Below are 24,710 nucleotides of genomic sequence, written 5' to 3'. Positions count from 1 at the left end.
ATTTTGTGTGGAAGGCACACCCCAAATGCCAAGCCACTAAACTGGCTTGGACAAGTAATATTTGACTACCTATGGCTGCTTCCTTGGATTCTATAGCTGCAGGCAGGAATTATTTTAACATTTCTGTATCGGGGTTTTTGAGAATGTCAGAGAGGATACATTTGACTAGACCCTCAATATATTCAGCCCCATGGTCATCACTTTCGATGGAAGAATCGTCTTTGAGGCTGTCTGCGAGGGGGTAAAAAAGAATGACAGAGAGGTCTTCAGTAGGAGCGACCTTTCAGTGGCTTTGGCAAGGTGATAAGCATAATTCATGGGGTAAAAGAAAAGCAATGGAGTGTAAGATATTGGAATGAACTTGTCAACAGGAAGGAGAGGGTTCTTAGCTAAAGGGGCGTTGGAGAGGATGGTTTGATAGTTTTTCACTGCATGATCTCACCTCTCATTGCAACAGACATCGTGTTCCTGCTGTTTTTTGAGACGAACACTGCCTTGCAAGGATAATTAAATATAGTTTTTCAAGAATTAATGGGCTAGGAACAAAAATATAGATGAACATAATTGCTAGCCCTAGGTGCATAAAAACGAACTAGGAATCCACAACGAAGATCCAATCGGAGGTGGATTCGTTTTCCAGAAACATGCCTGCTTCTGAAAGACAGTGACCAAGGTACATGGTTAGAAGGATCAAAATTAGAACACCATAACCATAAATTAAAGTGGAAATCAACGACATGAATATCAATTATATGGGAGATGCTGAGATGTCCTGAGTGAGGAGACAAACAAAATCCAAAACGATCCATCAGAGAAAGTCTCTTTGCAATTAACCCCATTCAAATCTATCGTATTAGTAAAAAGCACAACTCACACCCACAAAAAGTTTCACTTTTACACAATAAAACAAATATATGATACATGCAAATAAGAAATGAGATCAAAGTGTTTGGTAAATACACAAGACCAAGCTAAAATCAAGACAGTTCTTAAATCACCTGTGTGATCTATAGCTTCTTCATGTGACGCTCTAAATATCAATTACGATAAAAATTAACAAAATTACTAGTTTTATCCCTCTCCATTATCAATGTGAGTTCAGCTATTAGCTCTTGGCCTTACCCTGTATAAAGTCCCCCGAGCAAACAGCAGAGTTGTCAGCTACATTGCTACACAATGATATCATACCCTGAACATCTTGACGTTGGGAACCAGAAAAGAGAAATCGGGCATGGATCCATGAGAACATCAAACTCATAAAACATAATGACCATCTTGCCACTCTGAGACCAGTCAATGAAATTGAATAATTTTATACAACATATGGATAACACTATCTCTAGCCGGAAGATGCTAAGGCGGGTATAGCCCAGGGAACAAGGACCGCTTCACTACTAGTGGCTTTTGTTGCCGCAATCTCTTCTAAGCGCTTCCAGGTCGCTTCTTGTTTTGTTTTGATCTCCTCTGCCTTCGCTTCATTTTCTTGAAACTGGAGTAAGCACTCCTCGAACAGCTCAGGGTCAATATCAGCAAAGATCTTGCGAACATTAACTGTTAAGCTCTGCACCACCTGATTCCAGTGGTTACGTCCATTTTTCTCCAGGGCAGGGAAGATAATGGGGAGTATAGCTTTGCTGTTCTGTCTAATTAAGTTCTCGGTATGATCATTGTTCCACAAGTACAAAGCCCTTTCTGCCACCTGTATGTGCAAGAATTAGTAAGCTTACCTTTGAATTAGGAAACAAATGCCATGAATGATAAGCAAATTACAAGAGGTCAACCCGAATCTCAATATTTAAAAAAAATGATAAAAGTAGATAAACAAGACTACAATAAGAGCAGAAAACATTTACAGTATGCCCCTCAACCAAGACTTTTATCCATGGTATTCCAAAAAAAAAAGGAAAATAATTCAGAAATGAACACCTTGGTTGAATCCAAATCGATTTAATTAATTAAAGTTAAAAGCTTTGGAAGTCATGGCTATTGATCAGACTGCAATTTATTAAGCCTAATTTAAAAAAACCTAGACATACTATTTGCATTTGGTGATTATGAAGAGATAATATCTGAAGATGGCCTAATCACTAGCAGAACCATCACTACAGCCTCTTGCCTTACAGTTGGCCCTGCCAATGATAAAGCAATTCCCGCACTAGAAAGAGGGGATCAAAACAGTTCTGCGGAAACTAGTTTATAATATAATTTGACTGATCTCCACATGCATCATTAATCATTTAACATCCAGACCAATGAATAAACATCAAACACCACAAGCACAATCTGAAATTGTCACCTTCACCACTAGCACATTACCCTCATACCACAAACTATTACCCCTGGCACCAAAATTGCATATACACCTACAATGCCACCAAATTAATTATTCTGCCATCTGGCACCATCACTCATAATACCATCATTAAAATACCATCACTGGCACACATACCATCATCTTTGTTAAGCCTAACTTCAAGGCTACAACTGATGTGGAACCTATAAATCATATATGGCCTAGTGTTGAAACAAACATGTTTAGTGTGTCTAGACTGCTTGAAGACATATGCCATGGAGAATGTAAGGAACAAAGCAAAATCCAGAAAAGGACAAGGAGAGATCAGAGAATGGCCCCACGTCAAGTGCTTCCAAAATTGTCATGACAACAGCACCCTAGGTTAACACATGTCAATTGCTATTCCTTAAATATAGAGATCCTGAAATCTTCTATTTACTACACTTTTGTTGCAAGTGCTGCAGCTTCTTTTGTTTTTTGATCTACATGTATTCAAACAAATAGTGCATGATAACCAGTAATTGATTGATTTAATCCACTTTATATGGCATTTCATTAGCAATAAAAAAATTGACTTTTCAACTATTCATGTTTCATTTATCTGCAACATAAGTTGAAAACCCAAGTCTGACTCAAGACAAGAGCAAAAAAGACACTCCACAAGAGCAAATACAGCACCCTAGGATGACACCTGCCAATTGCTATTCCTTAAATATAGAGAGCCTGAAATTTTCTATTTACTACACTTGTGTTGCAAGTGCTTCAGCTTCTTTTGTTTTTTGATCCACATGTATTCAAACAAATCGTGCGCGATAACCATTAATTGATTGATTCAATCCACTTTATACGACATTCCATTAGCAATAAAAAATTAGCTTTTCAACAATTCATCTTTCATTTAAGCACAACATAAGTTGAAAACCTAAGTCTGACTCGTGACAAAAGAGCAAAAATGGCACTCCATGTACAGTTCTTAGGAGCCGGGACCAAGCTGCCAGAGCATTCCAAAATATAGGCTACCCCTGAGGAGCACATGGGTCCATCAACCATCCATGGGATGAGAGACACGCTATGGAAGACTGCATAGGCTACAATCCCTTTAAATATCTGCTAAAGAACTGCCCTAAGAAGCAGCATGTCCCCGGGAAATAAGAAAAACAATCCTAACCCATAAGAACTGCCTGAACTAATATTGAAGTAGCAGTGTTCCCTCTCAACATAGGGTACTAATTTATAATATAGCTTGTGCAGAGGAAAACTGACTCAACACAGAAGAAAAGGCTTATATTGACTCCTATGTTTTTGGTTCTCAACTACAGCATGTTTAATTATAGGTGGTTAAAAAGAGAATATAGCTCAACAGTCAAGAAGTATTGCAGGACACACCACATGAAGACACACACAGAGAGGAAAATCTTGAGAACGATGAATATGTTTCTTCAAGTCTTAGATGTTAACAACATTCATAGTCTCATTCTTGATAGGCTATATTTGTTTACTTAGCAATACCAGTTTCGCAACCAACCATGTTATCAGCTTAAATTTATTTAAGTTTTGAGTACAGTACCGAGTAACACAGCTTCTGCATGATTTGCAATCACCACAGACAGTTTCCTAAGAACTATACGTTTCTAGAGAGGCCATCACCCCATATTGAATGCACATGATTCCTTACTGGTGGCTATTATTGGCAACTAGATTTTTTTTTATTATAATTACTTTTCTTGAATGTTTTCAGAACTAGCACCATCATCAAACAAAGGAGAGGACAAGAAACAAAAGTTGAACCAAGGTTAAACTAGGATTGAAAAACTATATATATTTATTAAAATATGTCGGAGACTTAGGTAAGTTTTCAGGAACAAATCCAGAAAAAAGAAGTGTGAAACTTGGATTCAGTTCAAATGTTAATATAAGCCAAAGACCAACCTGCAAGTGACCAAGAGTGTAAATGAAAGAGTATCCATCTTACTATCAAATATATGTCTAGTCAAGGAATTAATTCCTTTATTTTCCTATTATACCAGTTAAACTTCTAAATACAACTACTTCTCATTAAACAAAGGAAGGAGAAGTTTTTGAAAATGTGCAAAAAAAAAAATTGGCATTGTGTTGTATTTATTGAGATTTCTAAAACTGTATGAAAAGTCAAACAAGACAATCTTTGTTGCACAAAGGGAATAAGTAATACTTACCATCATACTAGTCAAGCCCGGGCCATTTACCGATTCATGTCAGCCAGTTTTTCACCCAATTCGCAAAATGGTTATTAAATTCAACTAGAACTGTAACCCAATGACAAATTCCCGGTTACAGCAGCTCCAATTGTGGAAAGCATGCCTTTATAATTCCAGTTTCTATATTTGACAGGTAAATACAATTATAGTCCATGTGTTTTCATAATTTTCTATTTGCATACCACTAGTTCAACTTTTGTATATCAATAACATGAAATTCTTTAAAAAAACATGCACTGAGAAGCCCAAATCATCAACCAGTTAAAAAGTCAACCTATCAACTAATAGCATAAGCATTTGCCCGGGAACACACATCGCACCAAAGACATCAAATTGTACAGAATCTGGTCACTACATCAGTGGCTAACATGAATCAGTTGCCAAGTCACCTCTTTTAAAACCTTAAAAAATTAAATAATTAATTGAAGATAAAATGGAAATAGTTACAAAAAAAAAAAGACTGAGGCGAAGTGCAAAATTCTTAAGCCTACCACCAACGCAAAAGAAATAAATCTGGCTCAAAATTCTGAAAATTGCACAATTTTAGCATAACAAAATTACGCTGCATAGAAAAGCAAGATGAAGAACACTTTGATATTTGAAGACTGGACAACAGCAGTCAAAACAGACCAGAAGCTAACTGATGCAATAGCCAGATACCCTAGAAATTCTCAACAACTCAGCCGTGCTTCATCATGGCTTGAATAAAACATTAAATTCTTGTCAAATCAAAGATGAGAACGAGATAACTTTGATTGTTCTTCATAGAGAGGTAACTTTAATGATCCTTTATCTGGCATTAGAGAGGTAACTTTAATGATCCTTTATCTAGCATAGAGAGAGAGAGAGAGAGAGAGAAGATATTTATAGTATATTACCTGGAAGTGTGAACTGCTCAAGCAACGAGCTATTTGACGAAACAGGGGTACCATACATCTTTGGAATTCTGCTGGTTGAGTTGCTTCTAAGACTTCCTCCAACTCACTTAGGAACATGACCTCCTTGGAACTATTAGTAATTGGCCAGTACTTTGATAAACCTCTTATAACAGTGTCAGCAAGCTTGCAGTCTTTCTCCACAAACTGTGTGATGCAGTATGATAATTGCTGATGGTACATAGGTAAACACTTTGGCTTGTGAAGGGGGATCAGTGCCCGAACAAGGAACAATTTGTGTTCTTCTTTTAGCGGCAAAGCAAACCCATTGATTATGCTACCCAAAACCTCTAAAAGCTCAGCAATCCCATTATGCTTCTCCGTTTCAAAAATAAAACGGAAGAAGATATTATTGATAGCCTTCCTGATGAATGGGCGATGCACCATAAATTTTCCATAGATACGATGTAGAATTGTCTTCAGATACTCTCTCTCCCTTGGATCCTCAGAATCAAAGAGATCTAACAACTTGAGAACAAAAGAGTGATCAACGTACCTCTTAGCCAACTTTGCATCTGTCTCAGGTGATGCAACAAATCTAAGAAAGAATTCATACACAATTTGCAAGTGAGGCCATGCTGGGTCCATCATGGGCTCCTCCTCTTCCAAATCAAAGGCCTCTAATACCTTATTCTCCCGGGTCTGTGGAGTACGCGGCCTAAATAAATTAACAGATACCACCTTTATAACTTCTTGCATGACAGTTTCCGTGAACTTCCCGTTTGCAGAAGTAACATAATCCACGAGCTCAAGCAACGTCTGGCGCTTGATATCCTTTTCTTTCAAGTTTTTAGTGGGATCAGCAAAGTCAAACACCACACAGCACAAGTTGAGCTTTCTAATAAACAAGTTTTGCTTCTCAGAATTCGGGACATCCCTGAATGTAGGCAATGCTTCATACGGTGGAGGCACTGAACTGCCATTCAGCTTTGGATTCCCAACCTGGGTAGGCTTCATTCCATGACTAAAACCTAAATGAGGAGCAGAATCAAGACCAGGAGGAGATGAGTTGTTTAAAGTTCCAAGTCTGTTGCTCTGGAAATCACTGGTGCTTTTAGAAGCTGAGGAAGTATTTGAAGGAGCAATTGCTGGACCCCCAAATTCACGATTCTCGGATGACTTGGAAGGCTTCTTGGGAAGCCTACCAAGTATTTGTTTGATCATAACTAAAAAAAAAAAATATTCTACGCGCACAAGGATCAAAGTTGCTGTTAAACCCAGGCGCATACAGATTGTCCCCTGAAGCAGATTTCAGTCCATTAAAGGACAACACAAACCCAACTTCAGAATCAGAGAAGAGCAACCAGATGCATAGAATCCATATCAAAGGAAACCACAGAAGAAAACAAACCCAGGATTGCTATCAGAAATCAAACAAAACCCAGAAGCATTTTTTATTGCAGAAATCACCATCGACTTGGCTGTCCTTTATTGGCTTTTTGAAAAGCTAAAAACTTCCAAAGATGGGAATCGAGAGAGACCCTTTAACTTGAAATTCAAAAAATTAAAGAAAGCAGATGCAGAAACTGAAGCGATAGAAAATCATGCATACACAAACCAGTAGTATCTCCTTCGTTGAGTTCTTGTAGACCAAAAACCAGCTGATTCAGACAGTGATACGATCTCATCTGGGCTTGATCACAAACAACAACAAAAAAGTAGCTTTTTTATCATATTAGACAGAATCGAAATCCATAAGTTATGAGGATGGGAAATAGGAAAGTTAAAACAGAAAAACAAAGAGGAGAAGAAGAAACAGGAATGTTTAATATTTACTTACAGAAGAAGCAGAGACTTCAAAAAGAAGAAGCAGAGCACGCAAAGCTTTTATTTTTCTTTTTTCTTTTTCTTTTTCTTTTTCCTCGATTACTTTGGGCCAGAGAAGAGACAGAGAGAGAAGGAGACCAAAGTGACCAAACCAACCCTCTAGACACTCACAGTTTCTAATCCTAAAGCAATGCCACTCTCTCCATCCATTCGGACAATAGTTTTAACTTTTAAGGATAATAATTACGATAATAATTACGATAAGATATCTTTAACTTGCGTTATGGTTGATATTAAACGGGGAGGAGAAGTAAAATAAATTTATTTTTAAAATAATTGTAGGATGATTTTTTATATTTTTAAAATAATAAATATAAAAAACATGTCATTTTAGTCTTTTATATTTTTATTTCTTATGTCTTAAACAATAAATTAAATATTATCTAAAGGTGTTTTTATTAGTGTATTGATCACAAAATATGTTCCATTTACAAAGTTTCTATATTGATCACAATATTATCCTTCTTTTGTGATCTTACATTTTTTTTTTGGTTATTCATCCCCTTTTTTTCCAAATGATTAATAGAACATTAAGTTTCATGTTCAGCCAAAAATAAAAATTTATATCCAGATTATATAATTTTCATAGTCAACCAAGAACAATTACCGGATAATTGATGCAGGATTTGAAAACTAGAACAGAGTATTTACAGTGGTTTTTTATATGTTTATCAGTATCCTAAATTATCACAAATCTGTTACTTTTAATCTAATTGTGTTCTCAAAGTAGTAATGTGTTGGAGCAGCACGGAAAAGTGTTTTTCAAAGTACATTTTCATTTTGTGTTTATATATTTCTTTTAATAATTTTATTATGATAATGTGGAGATCATTAGGAATATTTAAGGTATTGATCAAACTAAAACATATTTTTACAAGAGGATTAATTGGAACTCAAGTTCAAAACTATATCCTCTGACTGAGGGTTCTTTTACTGCTAATGTTTCAGGATAATGATGGACAACAGAGGAGTGACAATTGTGTTGTATGTGGTGTTTATCTAGAAATTATTTTTAATTTAATTTAAAAAGATGCTTGATTTACCCATAACAATGGTGGCAGGGTCCATCAAAACCAACCCAGGTGCCAATTGCAAAGGCGAGGAGGGAAGCTTCGAGGAATGGTTCCAAATTCGTGTGGAATTAAATACCAGTAGTTATGAAATGATATTTACCCTTTTGTGTCTGTGATTAACACAGATGATGACAATTCCTACAGTCACATGGTGGAATCGGCATCATTGCACCTTCATCGAAACAGGGTATTTCCATCATTGCCAGCCTACTTATTTCACTATCTATAATGATGATAACTCCTTGCACCAGAAGAATTGGCCTTCTGTTAAATCCATGGAAATGGGATTTCTATCAGCATTTTCTGGCCAGCATTTCAAGCTAAAATGTAAGTTTGAAAACTATACTGAGCAGGCCTTTTTAGGTTAATAACATTGAGTAGTTGAGAGGTTCAAGGCTTATTTAGTATCATAGTTACGAGGTTTAAAGCTTATTCAGTATCATAGTTGTTGTTTTTCAAACAAAAATACATCTAAATAATATTTTAAAAACACGCGGCTTGCGGGCTTTCCCAAACATGCTCTTCGACGGCAAAGAAATGTTAAGTAAACAGTGAACAACCTTGTGTCAATCAATCTCTGGGAGAGCAGTGGTCTCAAAAATATACTGAGCAGATTTTATAGGGGAATGCTCATGCCCCAGTTCATGCATGCACAAAATGATCTGACAGACATAATGCGGGGCATGAAGAGCACTGCTTCCCTGAATGCTTGACAATTCCATTGACACACAAATTATCAATTGCGCAAATGAGAGAGTGATGGGCATTTAGAACACTAATTTGAATGCTTTAAACGATTTGACTTTTATGGTTGAATTATTCTTCTTTTTCTTATTTTTCCTAGTATCATTTGCCTTTCAACTTTCTACCAGACGGGATTACGTTTGACTTTCTTAAGCTAAAAAAAAGTAAAGAGTAAAACTTGGTAAGAATGGAAGGATCAATATACAAAATGTTTATTATGCGGTAAAGGAATTTTAAACCATATCAAACACCTAAGAGAAGCATTATCAATATAATGAATCCATCTCAACAAAAATTTCAGTCCATGTTGATACCAACAAACATCTAAGCTTCAGCAAACAGCAAACCTGAAGCGGTGCAAGTGACTGTTTAGCAAGGAACAACCACCGTGTCATCACTTGCAGTTTTCTGAGCAGCAATCTCTTCTAACCGTTTCCATGCAGCTTCACTTCTTGCTTTAATTTCAACTTCCTTCTTTTCATCTTCCTGAAACTTTAGTAGGCATTCATTGAACAGTTCATGATCAAGATCTTCGAAGATCTTGCGTACATTTAATGTCAAGCTACGGACAGCTTGATTCCAGTGGTTTCTAGCATTTTTCTCCAGAGCAGGAAAGATTATGGGTAGGATAACCTTGCGGTTTTGTATGATCAAGTTCTCAATGGGATCATTGTTCCACAGGAACAATGCTCTCTCTGCCACCTGCAAAGCATCAGTCGCATATACTGATTTTAACAACTTAAATAGAAGAATGGAAGCTATCATGTCACAGTGAAAAACTGAACACCATAGATTAAAGGAAACCCATTCACTTATATGGAACATCTTTCCACAATAAATTTAGTGATTCAATCCACAACAGCTTTGAACATACTAATGGCAAGTTCATCGTAATGGCTGGCATTTTTCTCAACAGATATGGCCATAGTTGTATTTCAATATTTTATGTCTAGTATGTAGAACTGAACATAACACATTATCATGTGCAACATCCTAGGGCAAACAAACACTCAAACATGACCAGAAATGGAATTCAGATTATAATTCTGGATGGGATTCACATTCTAGTCTTATTTTATTCAATTACTTGTAGTAGAGTCTCAATATTGCCAAAGAAACAGAGTAATTTATCACTGTTAAAATACAAAATCTCACTACATACAGAATTCTAATCATTGTTATTGCAAAACAAACCATGTTACACAAGAAATGGAAAGGCCCCAATCAATTTCTCAGAGATACTTTAGCAATCTATTATGAGCCAAAAAGAATAATAAAACTCTAGAACCTATATTGCTTTTGAACAAACGAATACTAAACTGTAGCTTCATCATCTGATGTATGTTTACAATAAGAACATGTAGAATTAACAAGATTTAGCATTGACCAACTTTGATAGTCTCCAGCAATTTTCTTACGTTGACATAGGCCTGATTTGAACCTCCTACAACCAAGAAATAAACTATCAGTTGCTTTAATGGATGGCTAAGCACCAAATTTTTACATCCAGTTGTACCCTCTATATAGTTTTCTTTTTTTTTCTCAGATAAATTTCCTGTTGGAACACTTATGTCTAAAATCTTTTTTTTTTTTAGATTCAAGGAAACCCCACCCTCCGGAAAAAGCACTTTGTGGGCCTAGGTAAGTGAGTAAAACCTCGGCTGTCCCAGGCTCTTACAATAAGTGCACGCCCTGACTTGAACTCGAGACCTGCTGTGCAGATCTCAAACCCTTTGTCACCACGCCACGCCCCTCGGGGACACTCATGTCTAAAATCGTCTTCAACATTCTGTTTCTTTACAGAAAAAATAAGAAACCTTTATACTTCTCTCTTTTCATATCTTCTCCGCCAATTTAACAGGTGATGGTAATATTATGATATGAACTCCGAAAGAAACACATTACTAGAGCAACACACAAATTCTAAGTAGATGAGACTTGAGAGAATGATTTGCAACAACACTAGCCGACTTACTAAACAAAGAAGAGAGGAAATAGTAGTAACAAAAAAAATCACATATCTAACTGCAGAGATTTCTTCGCTGATATAATGACTAAAGCAATACTGAAGTTAATAACAATCTTGCTGATATGAAGCATTTTCGCAGAAGTTCATATTTTTCCATAGATAAATAATGGGAAGCATGTTACAATAGCGAAATGAGTTGCGCATTTATGAAGTATTAGATATTAGAATCTTATTACCTGAAAGTGTGAACTGTTCAAACACCGAGCAAGTTGCTGAAACAGGGGCACTATACAGCGCTGGAATTCCGATGGCTGGGTTGCTTCTAAAACCTCCTCCAGCTCATTTAGGAACATGACTTCCTTTGAACTATTAGTGACAGGCCAGTACTTCAACAATCCCTGTATTACAGTATCAGCAAGCTTGCAGTCTTTCTCCACAAACTGTGTAATGCAGTAAGATAATTGTTGGTGATACATCGCTAAGCATCTTGGCTTGTGCAGAGGAATCATAGCACGAACAAGAAACATTTTATGTTCTTCTTTCAATGGCAGAGCAAACCCATTAATGATACTGCCCAGAATTTCTAAAAGCTCAGCAATACCATTGTACTTCTCAGTCTCAAAAATAAACTGATAGAAAATGTTATTGATAGATTTCCTGATGAATGGACGATGCACCATGAATTTTCCATAGATGCGGTGAAGAATTGTTTTCAAGTATTCCCTTTCTCTGGGATCTTCAGAGTCAAATAAGTCCAGCAACCTACGAACAAAGGGTTGATCGATATATCTTTTTGCCAATTTTGCATCTGTCTCGGTAGAAGATACAAACCTTAAGAAAAGTTCATACACAATTTGCAAGTGCGGCCATGCTGAATCCATTGAAGGCTCATCCTCCTCCAAATCAACACCATCTATAACTTTGTTCTCACGTGGTTGAGGGGTGAATGTCCGAAACAAGTTCGCAGACACCATTTGCATAACCTCTTGCATAGCAGTTTCAGAGAATTTACCACTAATGGAAGTTACATAATCCACCAACTCCAGTAACGTCTGTCGCTTTGTCTCCTTTTCCTTGAGGTTCTTCGTAGGATCAGTAAAGTCAAATAAGAAACAACACATGTTCAACTTTTTAATAAACAAACTCTGCTTCTCAGAGTTTGGAACATCCTTGAATCCAGGCAGTCCTTCATACTGAGAAAACCCTAGAGTTCCATTCAACTTCGAATTCACTCCATGATGAATTGCTACATCTGGGACAGAACTATTTACTGCTATGGATGAGATGCTTGAATTGGCGGACTTGCCAACACTACTTCTTGAGCCACTAGAAGCATTTGGATTGGCTGCCTGATTACCACTGTGGTCACGATTTGCAGTTGACTTAGATGACTTTCGCGGAAGCTTACTAAGTATTTGTTTGAGCATAATTTATAAATACAAGACAAAATGCCTCCCCAGCCTAACAGAACAACAACAATGCTTCCCGAAATATCCAATCCAAAATATATCAGAATTCATCAACCGAAACCAAAATCTGCAATCCCTAGTATCAAATAAACCCACTTCAAGATAAGCTATAGAATAAGACCGTTGTGTTGTACCCAACCAAAGGCCACTCTATCTCCAATCTATACTTCCAAAAAGTCAAGGAAAGAACAGAGATGAAAAACCCCTCCCTATTCACAAAATCAAAAGCAAACACACAAAATCATTTAATTCCCCAATCTCAATCAACCAATACAAAAACCCTTATTAGTAACACTTTTTTACCTCTCCAAAGATCTGAAAACCCCTCCTCTCTCCAAAAGCCCAGTACCGAAAATCACAACTTTTTTACAACTATTACAAAAACCCAAAAGTGAAAAATAACTCTAAAAACAGGATGAGGTTCAACTTTCTAAACCGAATTCAAGAAAGTAGGAGGAGAAAAAAAGGACCCTTTTCTTCTCTGTACGTATTCCTTTCTCCACTAGAAAAAGAGAAAACTATATAGCATACTCAACACTTTCCGTCATCAAGTTATATACTTCAAAACCTGAATTAAATGCAAAAAAAATAAAAAAAATAAAATTCAGTGTTCTGCTCTTTAACAAAATTCCAGTAAAAAGAGAGTTGCAAGGAAGAGAAAAGGAGAAACCCAAATCTAGAAACCAAATAAAGATGCAGATAGTATGAACCTTGCAGAGACGGGAGAACACAAAATTTCGCTGCTTGATGTTCTCGATGTTGTTTGTTGACTGGGAAAATTTATCTCACTTTTTTTTCTCGCTTATGAGATGGGATGGGCTGCGTATTTTAATTTATTCTCTTAATACTCAGTTATTTTTTATTTTTATATAATGTATATTTCTACTTTGTGATACAGTCAAAATACGAACACACGCGGTCGCTGCAATTTCAAAAACCGAAGGCCCGTTTTTCTCCATAAACGTCACTCTGTCATGTCGTTTTAGGAAAATCATCCTGGGCTGCTTAAACCGAAAGATAATTGGGCGCATTTGCGATATGTTTTAACATCGCAGCCGTCCCTATATTTTCAATTGGGCATATAAGGAATTATTTTCCATAAAAATAATATACATATATATATATATATATACTTGTTATTACTATGCTATAGAAATATTAGATGGTGTTTCAGACCGTAATAATAATAGTTATTTGATAAAGTGTTTTTTATTTTAAAATATATAAAAATAATATTTTTTAATTTATTTTTAATATTAGTATATTAAAAATATATTAAAATATTATTAAAATTAATTTAAAATAAAAGAATCAAAATGTTTTAAATCTTCAGTTGAAATGCTGTCGTAAAAGTACACTAATACTAGCTATCATGCACTAGGAAAAATCTTCTTTCAAGTCTCCTGCGACAAAGTGTTTTCTTATGTAGAATTGCCTGGTATTTTTGGTTAACTTGTAGATAAATATGCAAGTAAATTCATGTGTCTAGGTTTGAATTTGGGCATTTATTTGTTCTGGAAAATTTCCATCACAGGAATTTTTTTATTTTTTATTTTTTTGGGTACGGCACAAGAAGCTTGTTGGTGTCTCTAACAAAGAGATCATGCTATCAATTTGAATTTGGGCATTTATTTGTTCTGGAAAATTTCCATCACAGGAATTTTTTTATTTTTTATTTTTTTGGGTACGGCACAAGAAGCTTGTTGGTGTCTCTAACAAAGAGAGATGAGCCTTGCCATGCCTGAACATTGTAAGATTGGGAGTGGTCTTATCACGTGCAATGTGTGAAGGTAACACAGAGATGAAAGAAAGTAGTCTACTAGAATTTAATTAGAAGTCAATAACCTTCTAAACAAGGGTCACATGGCTTCCAGCTTAAACAGGTGTCGGGAAACAAAAAAAAGAAGAAGAAGAAGAAGAAGCCACTGTCGTGTGATGTTTTCAATGAATGTCAAAGTAAATTGGGTTTAATAGATTTTTATTTTTTTATTTTAAATTGATATTTTTTTAATATTTTTTAAAATAAAAAATACTTTAAAAAATTATCATACTAGAATCGACAAGGTTGATGAGATAAAAGTCATGAAAGACATAAAAAATACTTTAAAAAATTATCATACTTTCAAATTCACTCCATAGGAATCGACAAGGTTGATGGGATAAAAGTCATGAAAGACTAAAAAAAAAAAAAACACGTTTTTGCTGCTGGTGGTGGTGCTAATTTATCAGTCAGCATGATGCAGGGTGACTGGCAAGGACTAAATAGTTGTTCGCTTTTATGGTTTGGCATATCCATTGATTTTGATGGCGTTTGTGAGAAATTAACGAGTTGATTAATAATTATGATTCTACTGCTTGTTCAACAGCTCATTCTACCTACTTCAATTGCCTGTTACTTCCCTTGCTAATATATTTAGAAAACACAACGCTGAAGGTCCATTTGACAGCCTTTTCTAGTGGGAACGTTCATTAAAAATATCCCAATAAAATACTTCTATTAAGGAAGTAGCGGTGTGTTTGTTTATTTTAATTATTCCGTTCAAAAACCCTGAAACTTGTGACCACCGAACCAAGAACCTACTACAAGCCATTATATTATTATTCTGACTTGCCATTCCAGAGGCATCATTACTGCTTATCAGGCAGGCGAGCGCGAACGACTTGTTTTCTCTCAAAAATTAATGATGAACAGCTTAGCTGGAGTCCACGTACTACAGCACAATTGATTACTAGAAGCGATAAAAATTTATATACACAACTAAAAGGTGGTGGCATAGATTTATGAGAATCTCGAATGCAAATCTAAACCTGATTTATGAGAATTTGGCGTCATATGGGCTATGTTTGGTCTTGCTGTCGATAAAAGCAGCAATAGATGGTTCTCTTCCAAGAAAATCTGACAAAATTTCAATGGGCTCCTTTGCTCCTCCCATGGCCAATACCTGGTAAAAAAATAAACAACAAAAAGGATAAAAAATAATTTCCATCAGAGATTATATAGTATTTATTCACAGACAAGCCCTTGGAGACCCGCATCCTTCCGTAAGCAGCGTCTTCCGGGGAACAAAGCAAGACATAAATTGGCAAACCTTCAACAATAATGAGTGTCAACATGTCAAATAAATGAACAGAATCGCAAGATTGCAATGATTACCTTGTTCCTAAACTGCATGCCAACATGGTGGTTTACGAGATCATCACAAAACTTTGAAGCAAATATGTCAGTTGCGAAGACCTAAATGGCATTCAAGGAATCAGTATTGAATTTTGTCCGGGGGCACCATTGCTGGGGAAATGAATCCTCCATGACATAGAGCAATTAAAAATGCAATAATTTAAGAAAATACTAATGTATTGTATATGGCACTCTATGGTCATGCAGTAGACAACTTAGAAAACAGAGTTATTTAAACCTCGCTCCAAATACGGCTATAGCAAGCAGCTTCAAAACCAATAGCACTGCGCGGGAAACATGAAGCTGGATTGGTTCCTTCCAACATTGGCAGGCCTAACATGACCTGGAGAAACAAAGGTAAATAAATTATTATTATTATTATAAACATAACTTTAAGGGGTGGTATGGATAAGATTCCCCATCCTCTGCAATAGATTCCTTTGTTGCTCTATGTGCTAATGGAATAGTGGGGTAGTTCTTACCTTAGGATGAAGATGCTTGAATAACTCTACAATGAATAGTGGTGTAGTTCTTACCTTAGGATGAAGATGCTTGAATAACTCTACAATGAATAGTGGTGTAGTTCTTACCTTAGGATGAAGATGCTTGAATAACTCTACAATGAATAGTGGTGTAGTTCTTACCTTAGGATGAAGATGCTTGAATAACTCGACAATGTCGACATTGTCAGTTGAATGTATAATTTGATCGAAGAGACCTGACAACATAATCCCAGAAACCTTTAAGCTATACAGAGAATGGTCTTCATAAAATTATCCAGGAATAGGCATCTTTTGTGTTTATATGCATAAGTGCAAGAGTGGATGTGAAGAAAGAGGAGAAAGGAAGTAAAAGAATATCAAACACTCAATATCCCTCTAAAAATAGAATATAACTAGATTACATGTGTTTAGACTCGTAGACTCTTTCTTGTCCTATTCAAATCTTGTTCCTGAATAGGAAAATCCTAATAAAAGAAAAAAAAACTTCTATCCTAAGAAAATTTGCCTAAGACTCTAAACACACTAGATTTGACTCGAGTTACCAAAATACCAGTATGCTTTTTTCCTAGTATTTTACAAACTGATTCTTCCCCTACTTAAAAATTCAACTGTCACTCAAAGTGAACCCCCCAATCAGACACTACCTCTAACATAAAGTAACATTAATTAAACTTATAAAACTGCAGTACTGCACTGAACAATATCCTTTTATCACAAGATCACGCACAACAAAATCCCACCATATGAAATTATATAAAGAATATCTACCAATATCCTTTTTCTCATAGCTGTGTCAGAAATACCCAAAACATAAAAACAATTGAAATGAAAGGAAAAAAGAAAAAACTTTGGATCGCTAAAATGATATAAACAACTTTAAGGATTCTTACATTTCAAGGATGTCTCCAGTAATTTATACAACCATGTTCACAAAACAAAAGATATTGCGAGACTTACAATAAAGAATTTCCTGCTTCAATTTAAGCGCAGAAAATGAATTTCGCCATCTTTTAAGTGATTTGCATATTTCATCATTGATGGGCTTTGTGATATCCTACAAATCATAAACATCATAAACATAGTCACTAGCAGTGTCAGCAGATCTAAAGACATGACTTAAAATTCCATTCAGTAAGAGTTAATAAAGGACCCCCAGGTATATTCATGTGAAGAACCAGCCAAAATAGATGATAAGAAATGTCTTTCGCATGTTGCACAATTATGAGACCATAAACACAAGCACACTTATTTAAAAAGAGGGAAGGAGGAAGGGAGAATATGGTTGTCATCCCCTATCCTCCCTTTCCTTCTCCCTTGTGAGTGTTGAATAGCGCAAGACCATGTTATTGGTCCAGAATTTACTGAAAAAGACAAGCATGTCACCTGATGGAAACCAGAAATCAACTTCAGCGAGAAGCTCTCGTAGCACCTAAACATTCCACAAGCATCGAAAGGTAAGTCAGTGCCCTGACAGAATAAGAAGGTTCAATGTCATAAAGTTGCTTACCAGTTTTCTAGCACCAACGCAGGGATCTCCACAAAATCAGGATCAACTCGCAACCCAGAGAATCTGGCGAAGGATGCACGATTGCAAATATGTTGGACCTAGAACCTCATTATCAATAAAAGCCAAGTTACTCATCCTTGGCATCAAACCACCTCAACATGTCAATTTACTGACAGATTTTGAAATGAAACAAATGGCATTAACAGAATGCAACGTACCACGTGGCCAAACTCATGGAAAAGACTAACCACTTCAGGGAATCTTAATAAACCAGAGTGCCCACCATTGCCTTTTTGTAATTGGGAGATAAGTAATGCCACTGGTATCTAGTTACAGAAAATCACAGTCCAATCAGTATAACAGCTATTTTTAAGGACAAACATGTGCTTATGGGACTTTTAGTTTATTAGATTGTAAACTTGAATGAATCCAAGCAAACAAACAACGACAAGGAGTCATAACAACTCAAAGAAGAAAAGTCATCAACTCCTTTAGCTAATGTATTTTTCAAATAAAAAATCTTTTTTAGTCATTGAACCAATGGCTGACTAATGATTACTCTAGTACAACCAAAAAAATCTAAGAAGGATAAAAGAGTCATTCAAACTGATGAGAACAGGCATAACCATCTGAAATAGCCACAGGATATCCACATGACCACAAGAAAATGAAACAATTTGTTTAACAATAAGATTCTTGAAAGGAGCTGTCAGAATTGAGTTGAAATTGTCAGGGATTAGAGACATGAACACTTGTTTACAAAACTCACTTGTCGTTCACCACTGTATGATAATGCACCATTTTGAAGAGCAACTACACATGTATGACCATATTTTCCTTCCCTGTCATAAAACAATACCATTTGTTTCAGAAAAGAAACCTACAGGTCAAAACTAGATTTAGAAACCCAAGTAAGAAGCAAACCTTGTGTATATATCAAGGTAGAAATAACCCAGGAGTTCACCTGAACTTAAGTCAAAAACAGAAAACACACTAACATCACCATGCCAAACCTCAGCATCTGCAACTTCCTGAAATCTTAATCCTGCATGAAGCAAGATGGGGCACTGATCATAATATACTTGACATCACTCTTCAATGGACATCATTAAACAAAAGGCAAGCAAGAAAATAGGAAGACTCTAAATTCTAGTATTGTAAATAAGATAATTACCAAAAAGGTCTTGGGTTATTTTGAGGATTCCAGACAGAACCACATCCACAGGAAAGTATTGCTTAAGAGCTCCAAAGTCCAGATCAAACTGTGCTTCTTCAACCCTCTTCACATAGTACAGTAGATCTTCAATTCCAAATGGAAGCTCTCCTTCTTCTTTCTTCTGATGCATTGCCACAAGAAGAACTGTAAGAGTATGGGACATTAGAAAAAAATTGGCATGGGTGAAAGACGTCAAAACAAGATCCAACCTTCAAGTCTTTCAACAAGGCAAGCTCCCCCGTTGCCAAGTCCGTTAAACTGGCAGAGATATCCTCTAAGAACTCAAATACCTGAAGAAAATAGGGATACTGGCTAAATGAATTCAAGCATAAAAGCATCATTCAACAGAACATATAATAAGATGTGCTGGCTAAACGGTCAATGTCCAAACATAATAAGTTTTATACAACCAATTCTCAAACAGAACTAACAAACAATTCAATCACAGTCCTCAACTCATCAAATCTATTCGAACCAAGATTCACAAGACAGCTTGCGAGTATTTGGACACTGACTTGGCTTATTTGCAAGCATAAACAGGACTATAGGAGGAACGACTTGAATGGAAAACAGTTTAAGACTCTTCTTATTTAGGTAACTACTATTCTTGCTATCCCATGTTTGAGTTTTTGCTGGTTTCTTTTTCAAATTTGAGCAGTTTAGAACATAAGTGATATTTGATTGCTCATTGTACCATTTTCTATTTCTTTTTCATATGTTCCATGCCAAAAAAATGTAATTGCATTCTAAAATAAAACGTGATGTTGGTTTTGTAAACATCAGAGGTGAAAGTTGGATATTTAATGCACTAGCATAAAAGATGTGCAACTATAAATTTGGCTTCTTTATGAGATAGACGGAGTAGATAAAATGATGAATCTAACTCAAAAGAACCAGTTATGCCCCTGCCAGCATGTTTTCTCTATGGTTTTCTTAAAAGAAAAACCAATAGAGGGAGAGACCATTTCAACGTTGCAGAGTTAAAATAGCAATGGCAATCCACTAGCCAACAAATATAAGGAAAATAAATAACATCAGCTAATGATATAATTTGATGTTTTGATTATTAAATGGTTGTGGTCTATATGGAATGAGCCTAGGCAAAAACTGAAAGCTAAATCAGCATAATAAACATTTTTTTTAGCCTCATCTGTATTTTTAGAATGAACATGATATGTAACGTTGTATAGGGAAATGAAATCGCACAATCTCTGTTTTTAGCCTTATCCATAGTTCTGAATGAACATTATATGTAATATTGCTTCAAGGAAATAACACCACACTAACCTTTGTGGATGTCTTTGCCATTCTTAGATCAACAGCATAGTCAGCATAGTTTGAATAGCCAAATAACCGAGCATATTTATGGCGCATCTCAACCTACAATACAAGAGCATAAAAATGCATTTGAAATGATATTATAAAGCAGTACAAGTAAATGACAACTGCAGTTATAAGATTTGATATACAGATACATTCTAGACTTGGCAAGTAGCAAACTGTTGTGCCAATCAAAACTATACCAAGAAGTCTTTTGTCCCAAGGAATCTTAAAATTAAAATAAGAATCACCTCAACACTTCAAATGTCTTAGTTGTGTCCAAATGACAAAGCAGCACATAATTGTGTGGTTGCAACTAAAACTATTGACACTAAATTTTAGGGTTTTTACTGCCAAAATCTCAACATTGTGAACTAGATTAATAGTCAAGTAAAAGGTTCTCTTCTTGAAAAATAGAAGATTTTAGTGTAAAGACAAAAGAGCACAGCTTTGGACCATATCTTATAAAACAGACGCATTCTGGCATTTTCAAACAAAATTATGATCCCAGAGAGAAATATATGCAATATTTACCAAACTTTCCAACACAGAAAGATTGACTTCTCCACACCTCTTCCCATATGCTGCAGCAACCATCCTCCTCGTTGTTCCTACCTTCACAGGCTCAAAATAGATATGCAAGCATTCTTATTAATATTCCAAAATATATGCTCAAGTAAAACTGCATCAAAAAACCAAAATTAAAAAGTAGGAGCAATATGAAAACACTTTCAAGTCAAAAGTGGTAGAGCAGTAGATGATGCAGGCTTTAAACAGGCAAGCAAAAAGTTGGCACCAGCTGGTGACACAAGACAAAAAATAATGAACGCTGTAAGATCATACCTGGCAAAACTCCAGCAGTGCTAAAACATTATGACTTCTCAATGTGATCTTATATTTGTCATTTCCAGCCTTGTCTAAGCTCTGAAAAACAAGTGGAGAAGTTCCGATATAACATGACAAACATAAGGGGCAATTCGTCTGACTTATAAGAAGACAATGCAGAACTCATACAACAATTCTCATTTGTTTCTATTTGCTTTTTCCTTGGGATATAATTTGCTCATGTCAAGGTTTAACCAAAATCAAAAATTTACTTCCCCAAATCAAAAGCTTCGCATATGAACTGTGGATATGTTTGTGATGGGGAAAGGTGATGGAGGAAGTTTCAGCACTCTGAACATGGTGAGTCAATATCGTTTTTCAGGACTTGCAACCATCAAGATATAAAATTGAAATATTCACTTAATTCCATTTTCAAGACACCTAGTTCAAGTTACTTCATTTGTCAACCGAATTCCTCACATCAATTATCCAAAAGACTTACTAAATAATTGTGGTTCTGACACTCCATGGTTAAAAGAGATATAGAAATTCTTCTTTGAGAATTGAAGGAAAAGGAGAAATTATTTCAAATTACTGTCTGTAGACTGCAGAGAATCCTCCATTGATAAGGTGAAATCACATGAAACGGTTAAAATTCAAGGAATGAAAAGCAAAAAACCAAGGAAACAAAACGAAAAGTAAGAGTACCTTAAGGTACTCTGTTGGTAATCCAACCAGCTCTGCCTCACTGAAAAGAAGACAACTGCTATCATCATTCAAATTGCGAATGTATCGCAAGCTTAGCTCTTCAATTTGAGCTCTCAAACGCTGTACTTCCTCTTTCTTGGTAACAGTGAGATTCAAACCATTCTGCTCAAAGTCTCTGACCTGTCACTGATCAGGAAAAAAATCAAAACTTCCATTGAAAATTTATGCCGTTTAACAAGAATCTTGAGAAAGCATCAAATAAAAGATACATATATTCCTAAGAGCAATGCCAATCATCCAGTGGATGCAAGTACTAATAAACAGAGCACTGTAAGTCAGGTTCCAAGCCTGGAAGAAACTAAAAAAGTATAAATTTCCTTACCAGGCACTTCATGTAGTGTTTAGCTTCAGGATTCATCCACTCCCCCTTTGAGGCAAAGGCCTTTACCACGCGGTATACATCTTCACGTTTGCTGATCAGCATGAAACAAGACAATGTTCATTTCTGTATGCAATCAAAACTATTGGATTTCACCACTTTAATTTAGCAATATCACATTGTTGCTTTTACAACCAGAGTAAGCCAAAATATATGATTATGGGAGCTGCTTTAACACAAATGCTATGAGCAGCACTACTAAATTTGTTGACAGGCCGACTATAAAAGACTTGCACCAACTAAAAGCAACTGATTTCAGATTTATCCTGGTCTGGTCTCAACCATGCCCTGCATCAAAACAACTCCACAGTTTTCCTGAGAAACACTACTTGCAACCTTACCAATCACCATTTCCTGCCATGGTGATCTTTCTGACTATTTTGAAGCAGCCATCATGAATCAAGCCAACTGTAGAACACCATTAAAACCTTTCGGCAGCTACTTTCCTTTTATTTTTCTAATGGGCTCCGTGCATTTTAACAGCCTGAACTAGGTAAAACAGTAAAGAACATCCCATAAGAACCTTTCCATTGTTTCCATCCATCCCAAACATCCAATCGGGATAATCTTGCATTTCAGTTGTATGAATGAGCTCAAAAACTGAAAAACAAGAATCAAAACCTAGATTCTAAACTATAAACAATTTAATGATGGACACTCGATATTGTTTTTACCATATGTAACCCGAACACGCATCTATAGATTGACCATTGTCTTCAAATTCAACCCGTAGCGGCATCATGCATGCAACAAAACCTTCCAATATTTGTTAATTCTCTATAACTCTGCCTCTCCTTCGCGATCACCGATAAAAGCAGCACCAAACTTTTCTAAAGTGCATAAAAATGAGAATAAATAAATCAAACCTGCACGTCGAAACGTGAGCATCGATTCTGCGTTCTGCTTCCGCGCTCGCTTTCCGCACATCTTCTAAAGTGGAAACCAACTTTGGAAACACGCAAGACTGGACCAGCGGAAATTGATGTGCCTCCAAATCTGCTAGGGGCGATATTACATTCGCATATGTAACCTGCAAGTTTTAACCGACCGAAGAGAAGCATGAACAAATCTACAAATTAGGGCTTTAATTGCATGAAAAAGGAAAGAAAAATAAGAATACCTTGTCAAAAGGAACTGAAGCAACGGCGTCGTGAACCTCTTTCGACTTAGCAATGATTCGGTCAGCTAATTTGAGAATCTCAGATGCCGAGAGATTAATGCGAGCATTGGACCCTGAAAGATCTAAATAACCACAAATAAACAACAAGTAATTAGATTCAAGCAATGCTGAAGCAGGCTAAGACGAGAGAGCGATAAATGTAAGAGCAAAACCTTTCTTCTGGGACTTTTTTCGGCGGGAATTGAGGGCGGAGATAGCCAGGCTAACAGCAAGAGCAGCGAGAGCAGCAGCTCCAGTGAAGGCCAGTAGGCTTCGTTCTCTCTTGTGTTTACTCGTTTTGTCGCTCTGATTTTCTGTCATTTCCATCTCTCTCGAAGCCAGATTCAGATTTTCAATTGGGAGGGAAAGTTTGGGTAGCTAAAGGGAAAATGACAATTGAGTATTGACCTTCCCTTGATTTTATTTCATGGGGAGGACCGGAGGAGGAGATGGTGACTAGGATGATGATATCTTTGCCGGCTCGGGCCACCTTCATTGATTGCATGGTATCTTGGGCCTAAATGGGGTCTGTAGTGGGTGATTCCACGAGATTTTGGGCCTCAACAGTCCAACTCCATCTTTCTTGGGCTCGATTCATTGGTATTGCTAATTTGCTTTTTAAAAAATCGAAATATATTTGAATTTATTATTTATTTAAAATAATAAATTATGCTGAATGCAAATTGATCTGGTTCTGATATTTCAAAGTCCTTTCTTAGGTTATTGTATTATTTTTTAATTGATATTTTTTGAAAAAAATTGTTGATGTCAATTTTTTCTTGGCAACCTCCATTTCAAATAAAAAGTTATCTCCAGTATCTTTTAATAATTTGTGAGATGTTTAATTGATGACTTTATTTTTATGAATTTATTTTTCAAAAAATTATTTTTATGAATTCATTTTTCAAGAAATTATTTTTCTCCCTTTTTCTTGGCAACCTCCATTTCAAATAAAAGGTTATCTCCAGTATCTTTTAATAATTTATGTACATGTTTAATTGAAGACTTTATTTTTATGAATTTATTTTTTAAGAAATTATTTTTATGAATTTATTTTTCAAGAAATTATTTTTTTCACTTTTTTATATTTAGTAAACATAAAAATAATTAGTCAATGAAAATGAATTCTGGTAAAAAAAAAAGGTAATGTTTTATGGTAGGAAGGTGTTTTTCTTTTCTTATCCCAATGAAAATGAATTCTGGTAAAAAAAAAAAAGAGGTAATGTTTTATGGTAGGAAGGTATTTTTATTTTCTTATCACGAGAAAAACACTTTTCTTTGTTTACAAAAAATCATAACATCATGTGTTTA

At 35.8% G+C, this 24,710-nt stretch overlaps 3 protein-coding genes across 11 annotated transcripts; all 3 read right to left on the bottom strand.

Moving 5' to 3' along the window:
• Positions 1-822: 822 nt before the first annotated feature.
• LOC105138031 (serine/threonine protein phosphatase 2A 57 kDa regulatory subunit B' theta isoform-like) lies at positions 823-7,425 on the bottom strand. Of its 5 annotated transcripts, none has more exons than XM_011044019.1 (4): positions 7,246-7,425; positions 7,024-7,093; positions 5,409-6,704; positions 823-1,699 (listed from the first exon to the last, which is right to left on the bottom strand). In XM_011044019.1, exons 3-4 carry the CDS (start codon positions 6,690-6,692, stop codon positions 1,340-1,342), a joined length of 1,644 nt encoding a protein of 547 aa, XP_011042321.1. In that variant the 5' UTR covers positions 6,693-6,704; positions 7,024-7,093; positions 7,246-7,425; the 3' UTR covers positions 823-1,339. The 5 variants fall into 5 exon arrangements, with proteins under 5 accessions (XP_011042321.1, XP_011042320.1, XP_011042318.1 ...); XM_011044018.1 differs by having other exon boundaries at positions 7,024-7,098; positions 7,246-7,288; XM_011044016.1 differs by having other exon boundaries at positions 5,409-7,093.
• A 1,851-nt stretch (positions 7,426-9,276) lies between these two features.
• LOC105138028 (serine/threonine protein phosphatase 2A 57 kDa regulatory subunit B' theta isoform-like) lies at positions 9,277-13,386 on the bottom strand. Of its 3 annotated transcripts, XM_011044010.1 has the most exons (4): positions 13,263-13,386; positions 12,851-13,115; positions 11,315-12,756; positions 9,277-9,811 (listed from the first exon to the last, which is right to left on the bottom strand). In XM_011044010.1, the coding sequence occupies exons 3-4, from the start codon at positions 12,503-12,505 to the stop codon at positions 9,479-9,481; spliced, it is 1,524 nt and encodes a 507-aa protein (XP_011042312.1). In that variant the 5' UTR covers positions 12,506-12,756; positions 12,851-13,115; positions 13,263-13,386; the 3' UTR covers positions 9,277-9,478. The 3 variants fall into 3 exon arrangements, with proteins under 3 accessions (XP_011042312.1, XP_011042311.1, XP_011042310.1); XM_011044009.1 differs by having other exon boundaries at positions 11,315-13,115; positions 13,258-13,386; XM_011044008.1 differs by having other exon boundaries at positions 11,315-13,115.
• Positions 13,387-15,169: 1,783 nt separating this feature from the next.
• Positions 15,170-23,823, bottom strand: LOC105138030 (Zincin-like metalloproteases family protein). 3 transcript variants are annotated; one of them, XM_011044011.1, is made up of 20 exons: positions 23,573-23,823; positions 23,361-23,482; positions 23,107-23,270; positions 22,184-22,274; positions 21,802-21,981; positions 21,112-21,192; positions 20,803-20,883; positions 20,236-20,328; positions 19,158-19,238; positions 18,907-19,069; positions 18,657-18,777; positions 18,502-18,574; positions 17,951-18,058; positions 17,733-17,830; positions 17,609-17,654; positions 17,183-17,279; positions 16,367-16,440; positions 15,961-16,065; positions 15,702-15,782; positions 15,170-15,489 (listed from the first exon to the last, which is right to left on the bottom strand). In XM_011044011.1, exons 1-20 carry the CDS (start codon positions 23,724-23,726, stop codon positions 15,361-15,363), a joined length of 2,142 nt encoding a protein of 713 aa, XP_011042313.1. In that variant the 5' UTR covers positions 23,727-23,823; the 3' UTR covers positions 15,170-15,360. The 3 variants fall into 3 exon arrangements, with proteins under 3 accessions (XP_011042313.1, XP_011042314.1, XP_011042315.1); XM_011044012.1 differs by having other exon boundaries at positions 18,907-19,066; XM_011044013.1 differs by lacking the exons at positions 23,361-23,482; positions 23,573-23,823 and adding an exon at positions 22,582-22,648 and having other exon boundaries at positions 23,107-23,264.
• Between the last annotated feature and the right edge of the window lie 887 nt (positions 23,824-24,710).

This window comes from Populus euphratica, unplaced genomic scaffold (genome assembly GCF_000495115.2).
Source record: "Populus euphratica unplaced genomic scaffold, PopEup_1.0 scaffold317.1, whole genome shotgun sequence".
NCBI classification, from domain to species: Eukaryota; Viridiplantae; Streptophyta; class Magnoliopsida; order Malpighiales; family Salicaceae; genus Populus; species Populus euphratica.
This window is presented reverse-complemented; position numbering and strand designations above follow the sequence as displayed.

What these genes read in the sequence shown, in the direction of transcription:
- LOC105138030 (XM_011044011.1), bottom strand. Translation starts at nt 23,726, where the DNA reads ATGGAAATGACAGAAAATCAGAGCGACAAAACGAGTAAACACAAGAGA. An exon ending in GCGTTGGTGCTAGAAAACTG is followed by an intron (nt 17,655 to 17,732) that starts GTAAGCAACTTT and finishes TGGAATGTTTAG; the next exon opens with GTGCTACGAGAGCTTCTCGC. An exon ending in ATAGCCGTATTTGGAGCGAG is followed by an intron (nt 15,783 to 15,960) that starts GTTTAAATAACT and finishes AATGCCATTTAG; the next exon opens with GTCTTCGCAACTGACATATT.
- LOC105138031 (XM_011044016.1), bottom strand. Translation starts at nt 6,692, where the DNA reads ATGCGCCTGGGTTTAACAGCAACTTTGATCCTTGTGCGCGTAGAATAT. An exon ending in TGAGCAGTTCACACTTCCAG is followed by an intron (nt 1,700 to 5,408) that starts GTAATATACTAT and finishes TTGCACATACAG; the next exon opens with GTGGCAGAAAGGGCTTTGTA.
- LOC105138028 (XM_011044009.1), bottom strand. Translation starts at nt 12,505, where the DNA reads ATGCTCAAACAAATACTTAGTAAGCTTCCGCGAAAGTCATCTAAGTCA. An exon ending in TGAACAGTTCACACTTTCAG is followed by an intron (nt 9,812 to 11,314) that starts GTAATAAGATTC and finishes GATGCTTTGCAG; the next exon opens with GTGGCAGAGAGAGCATTGTT.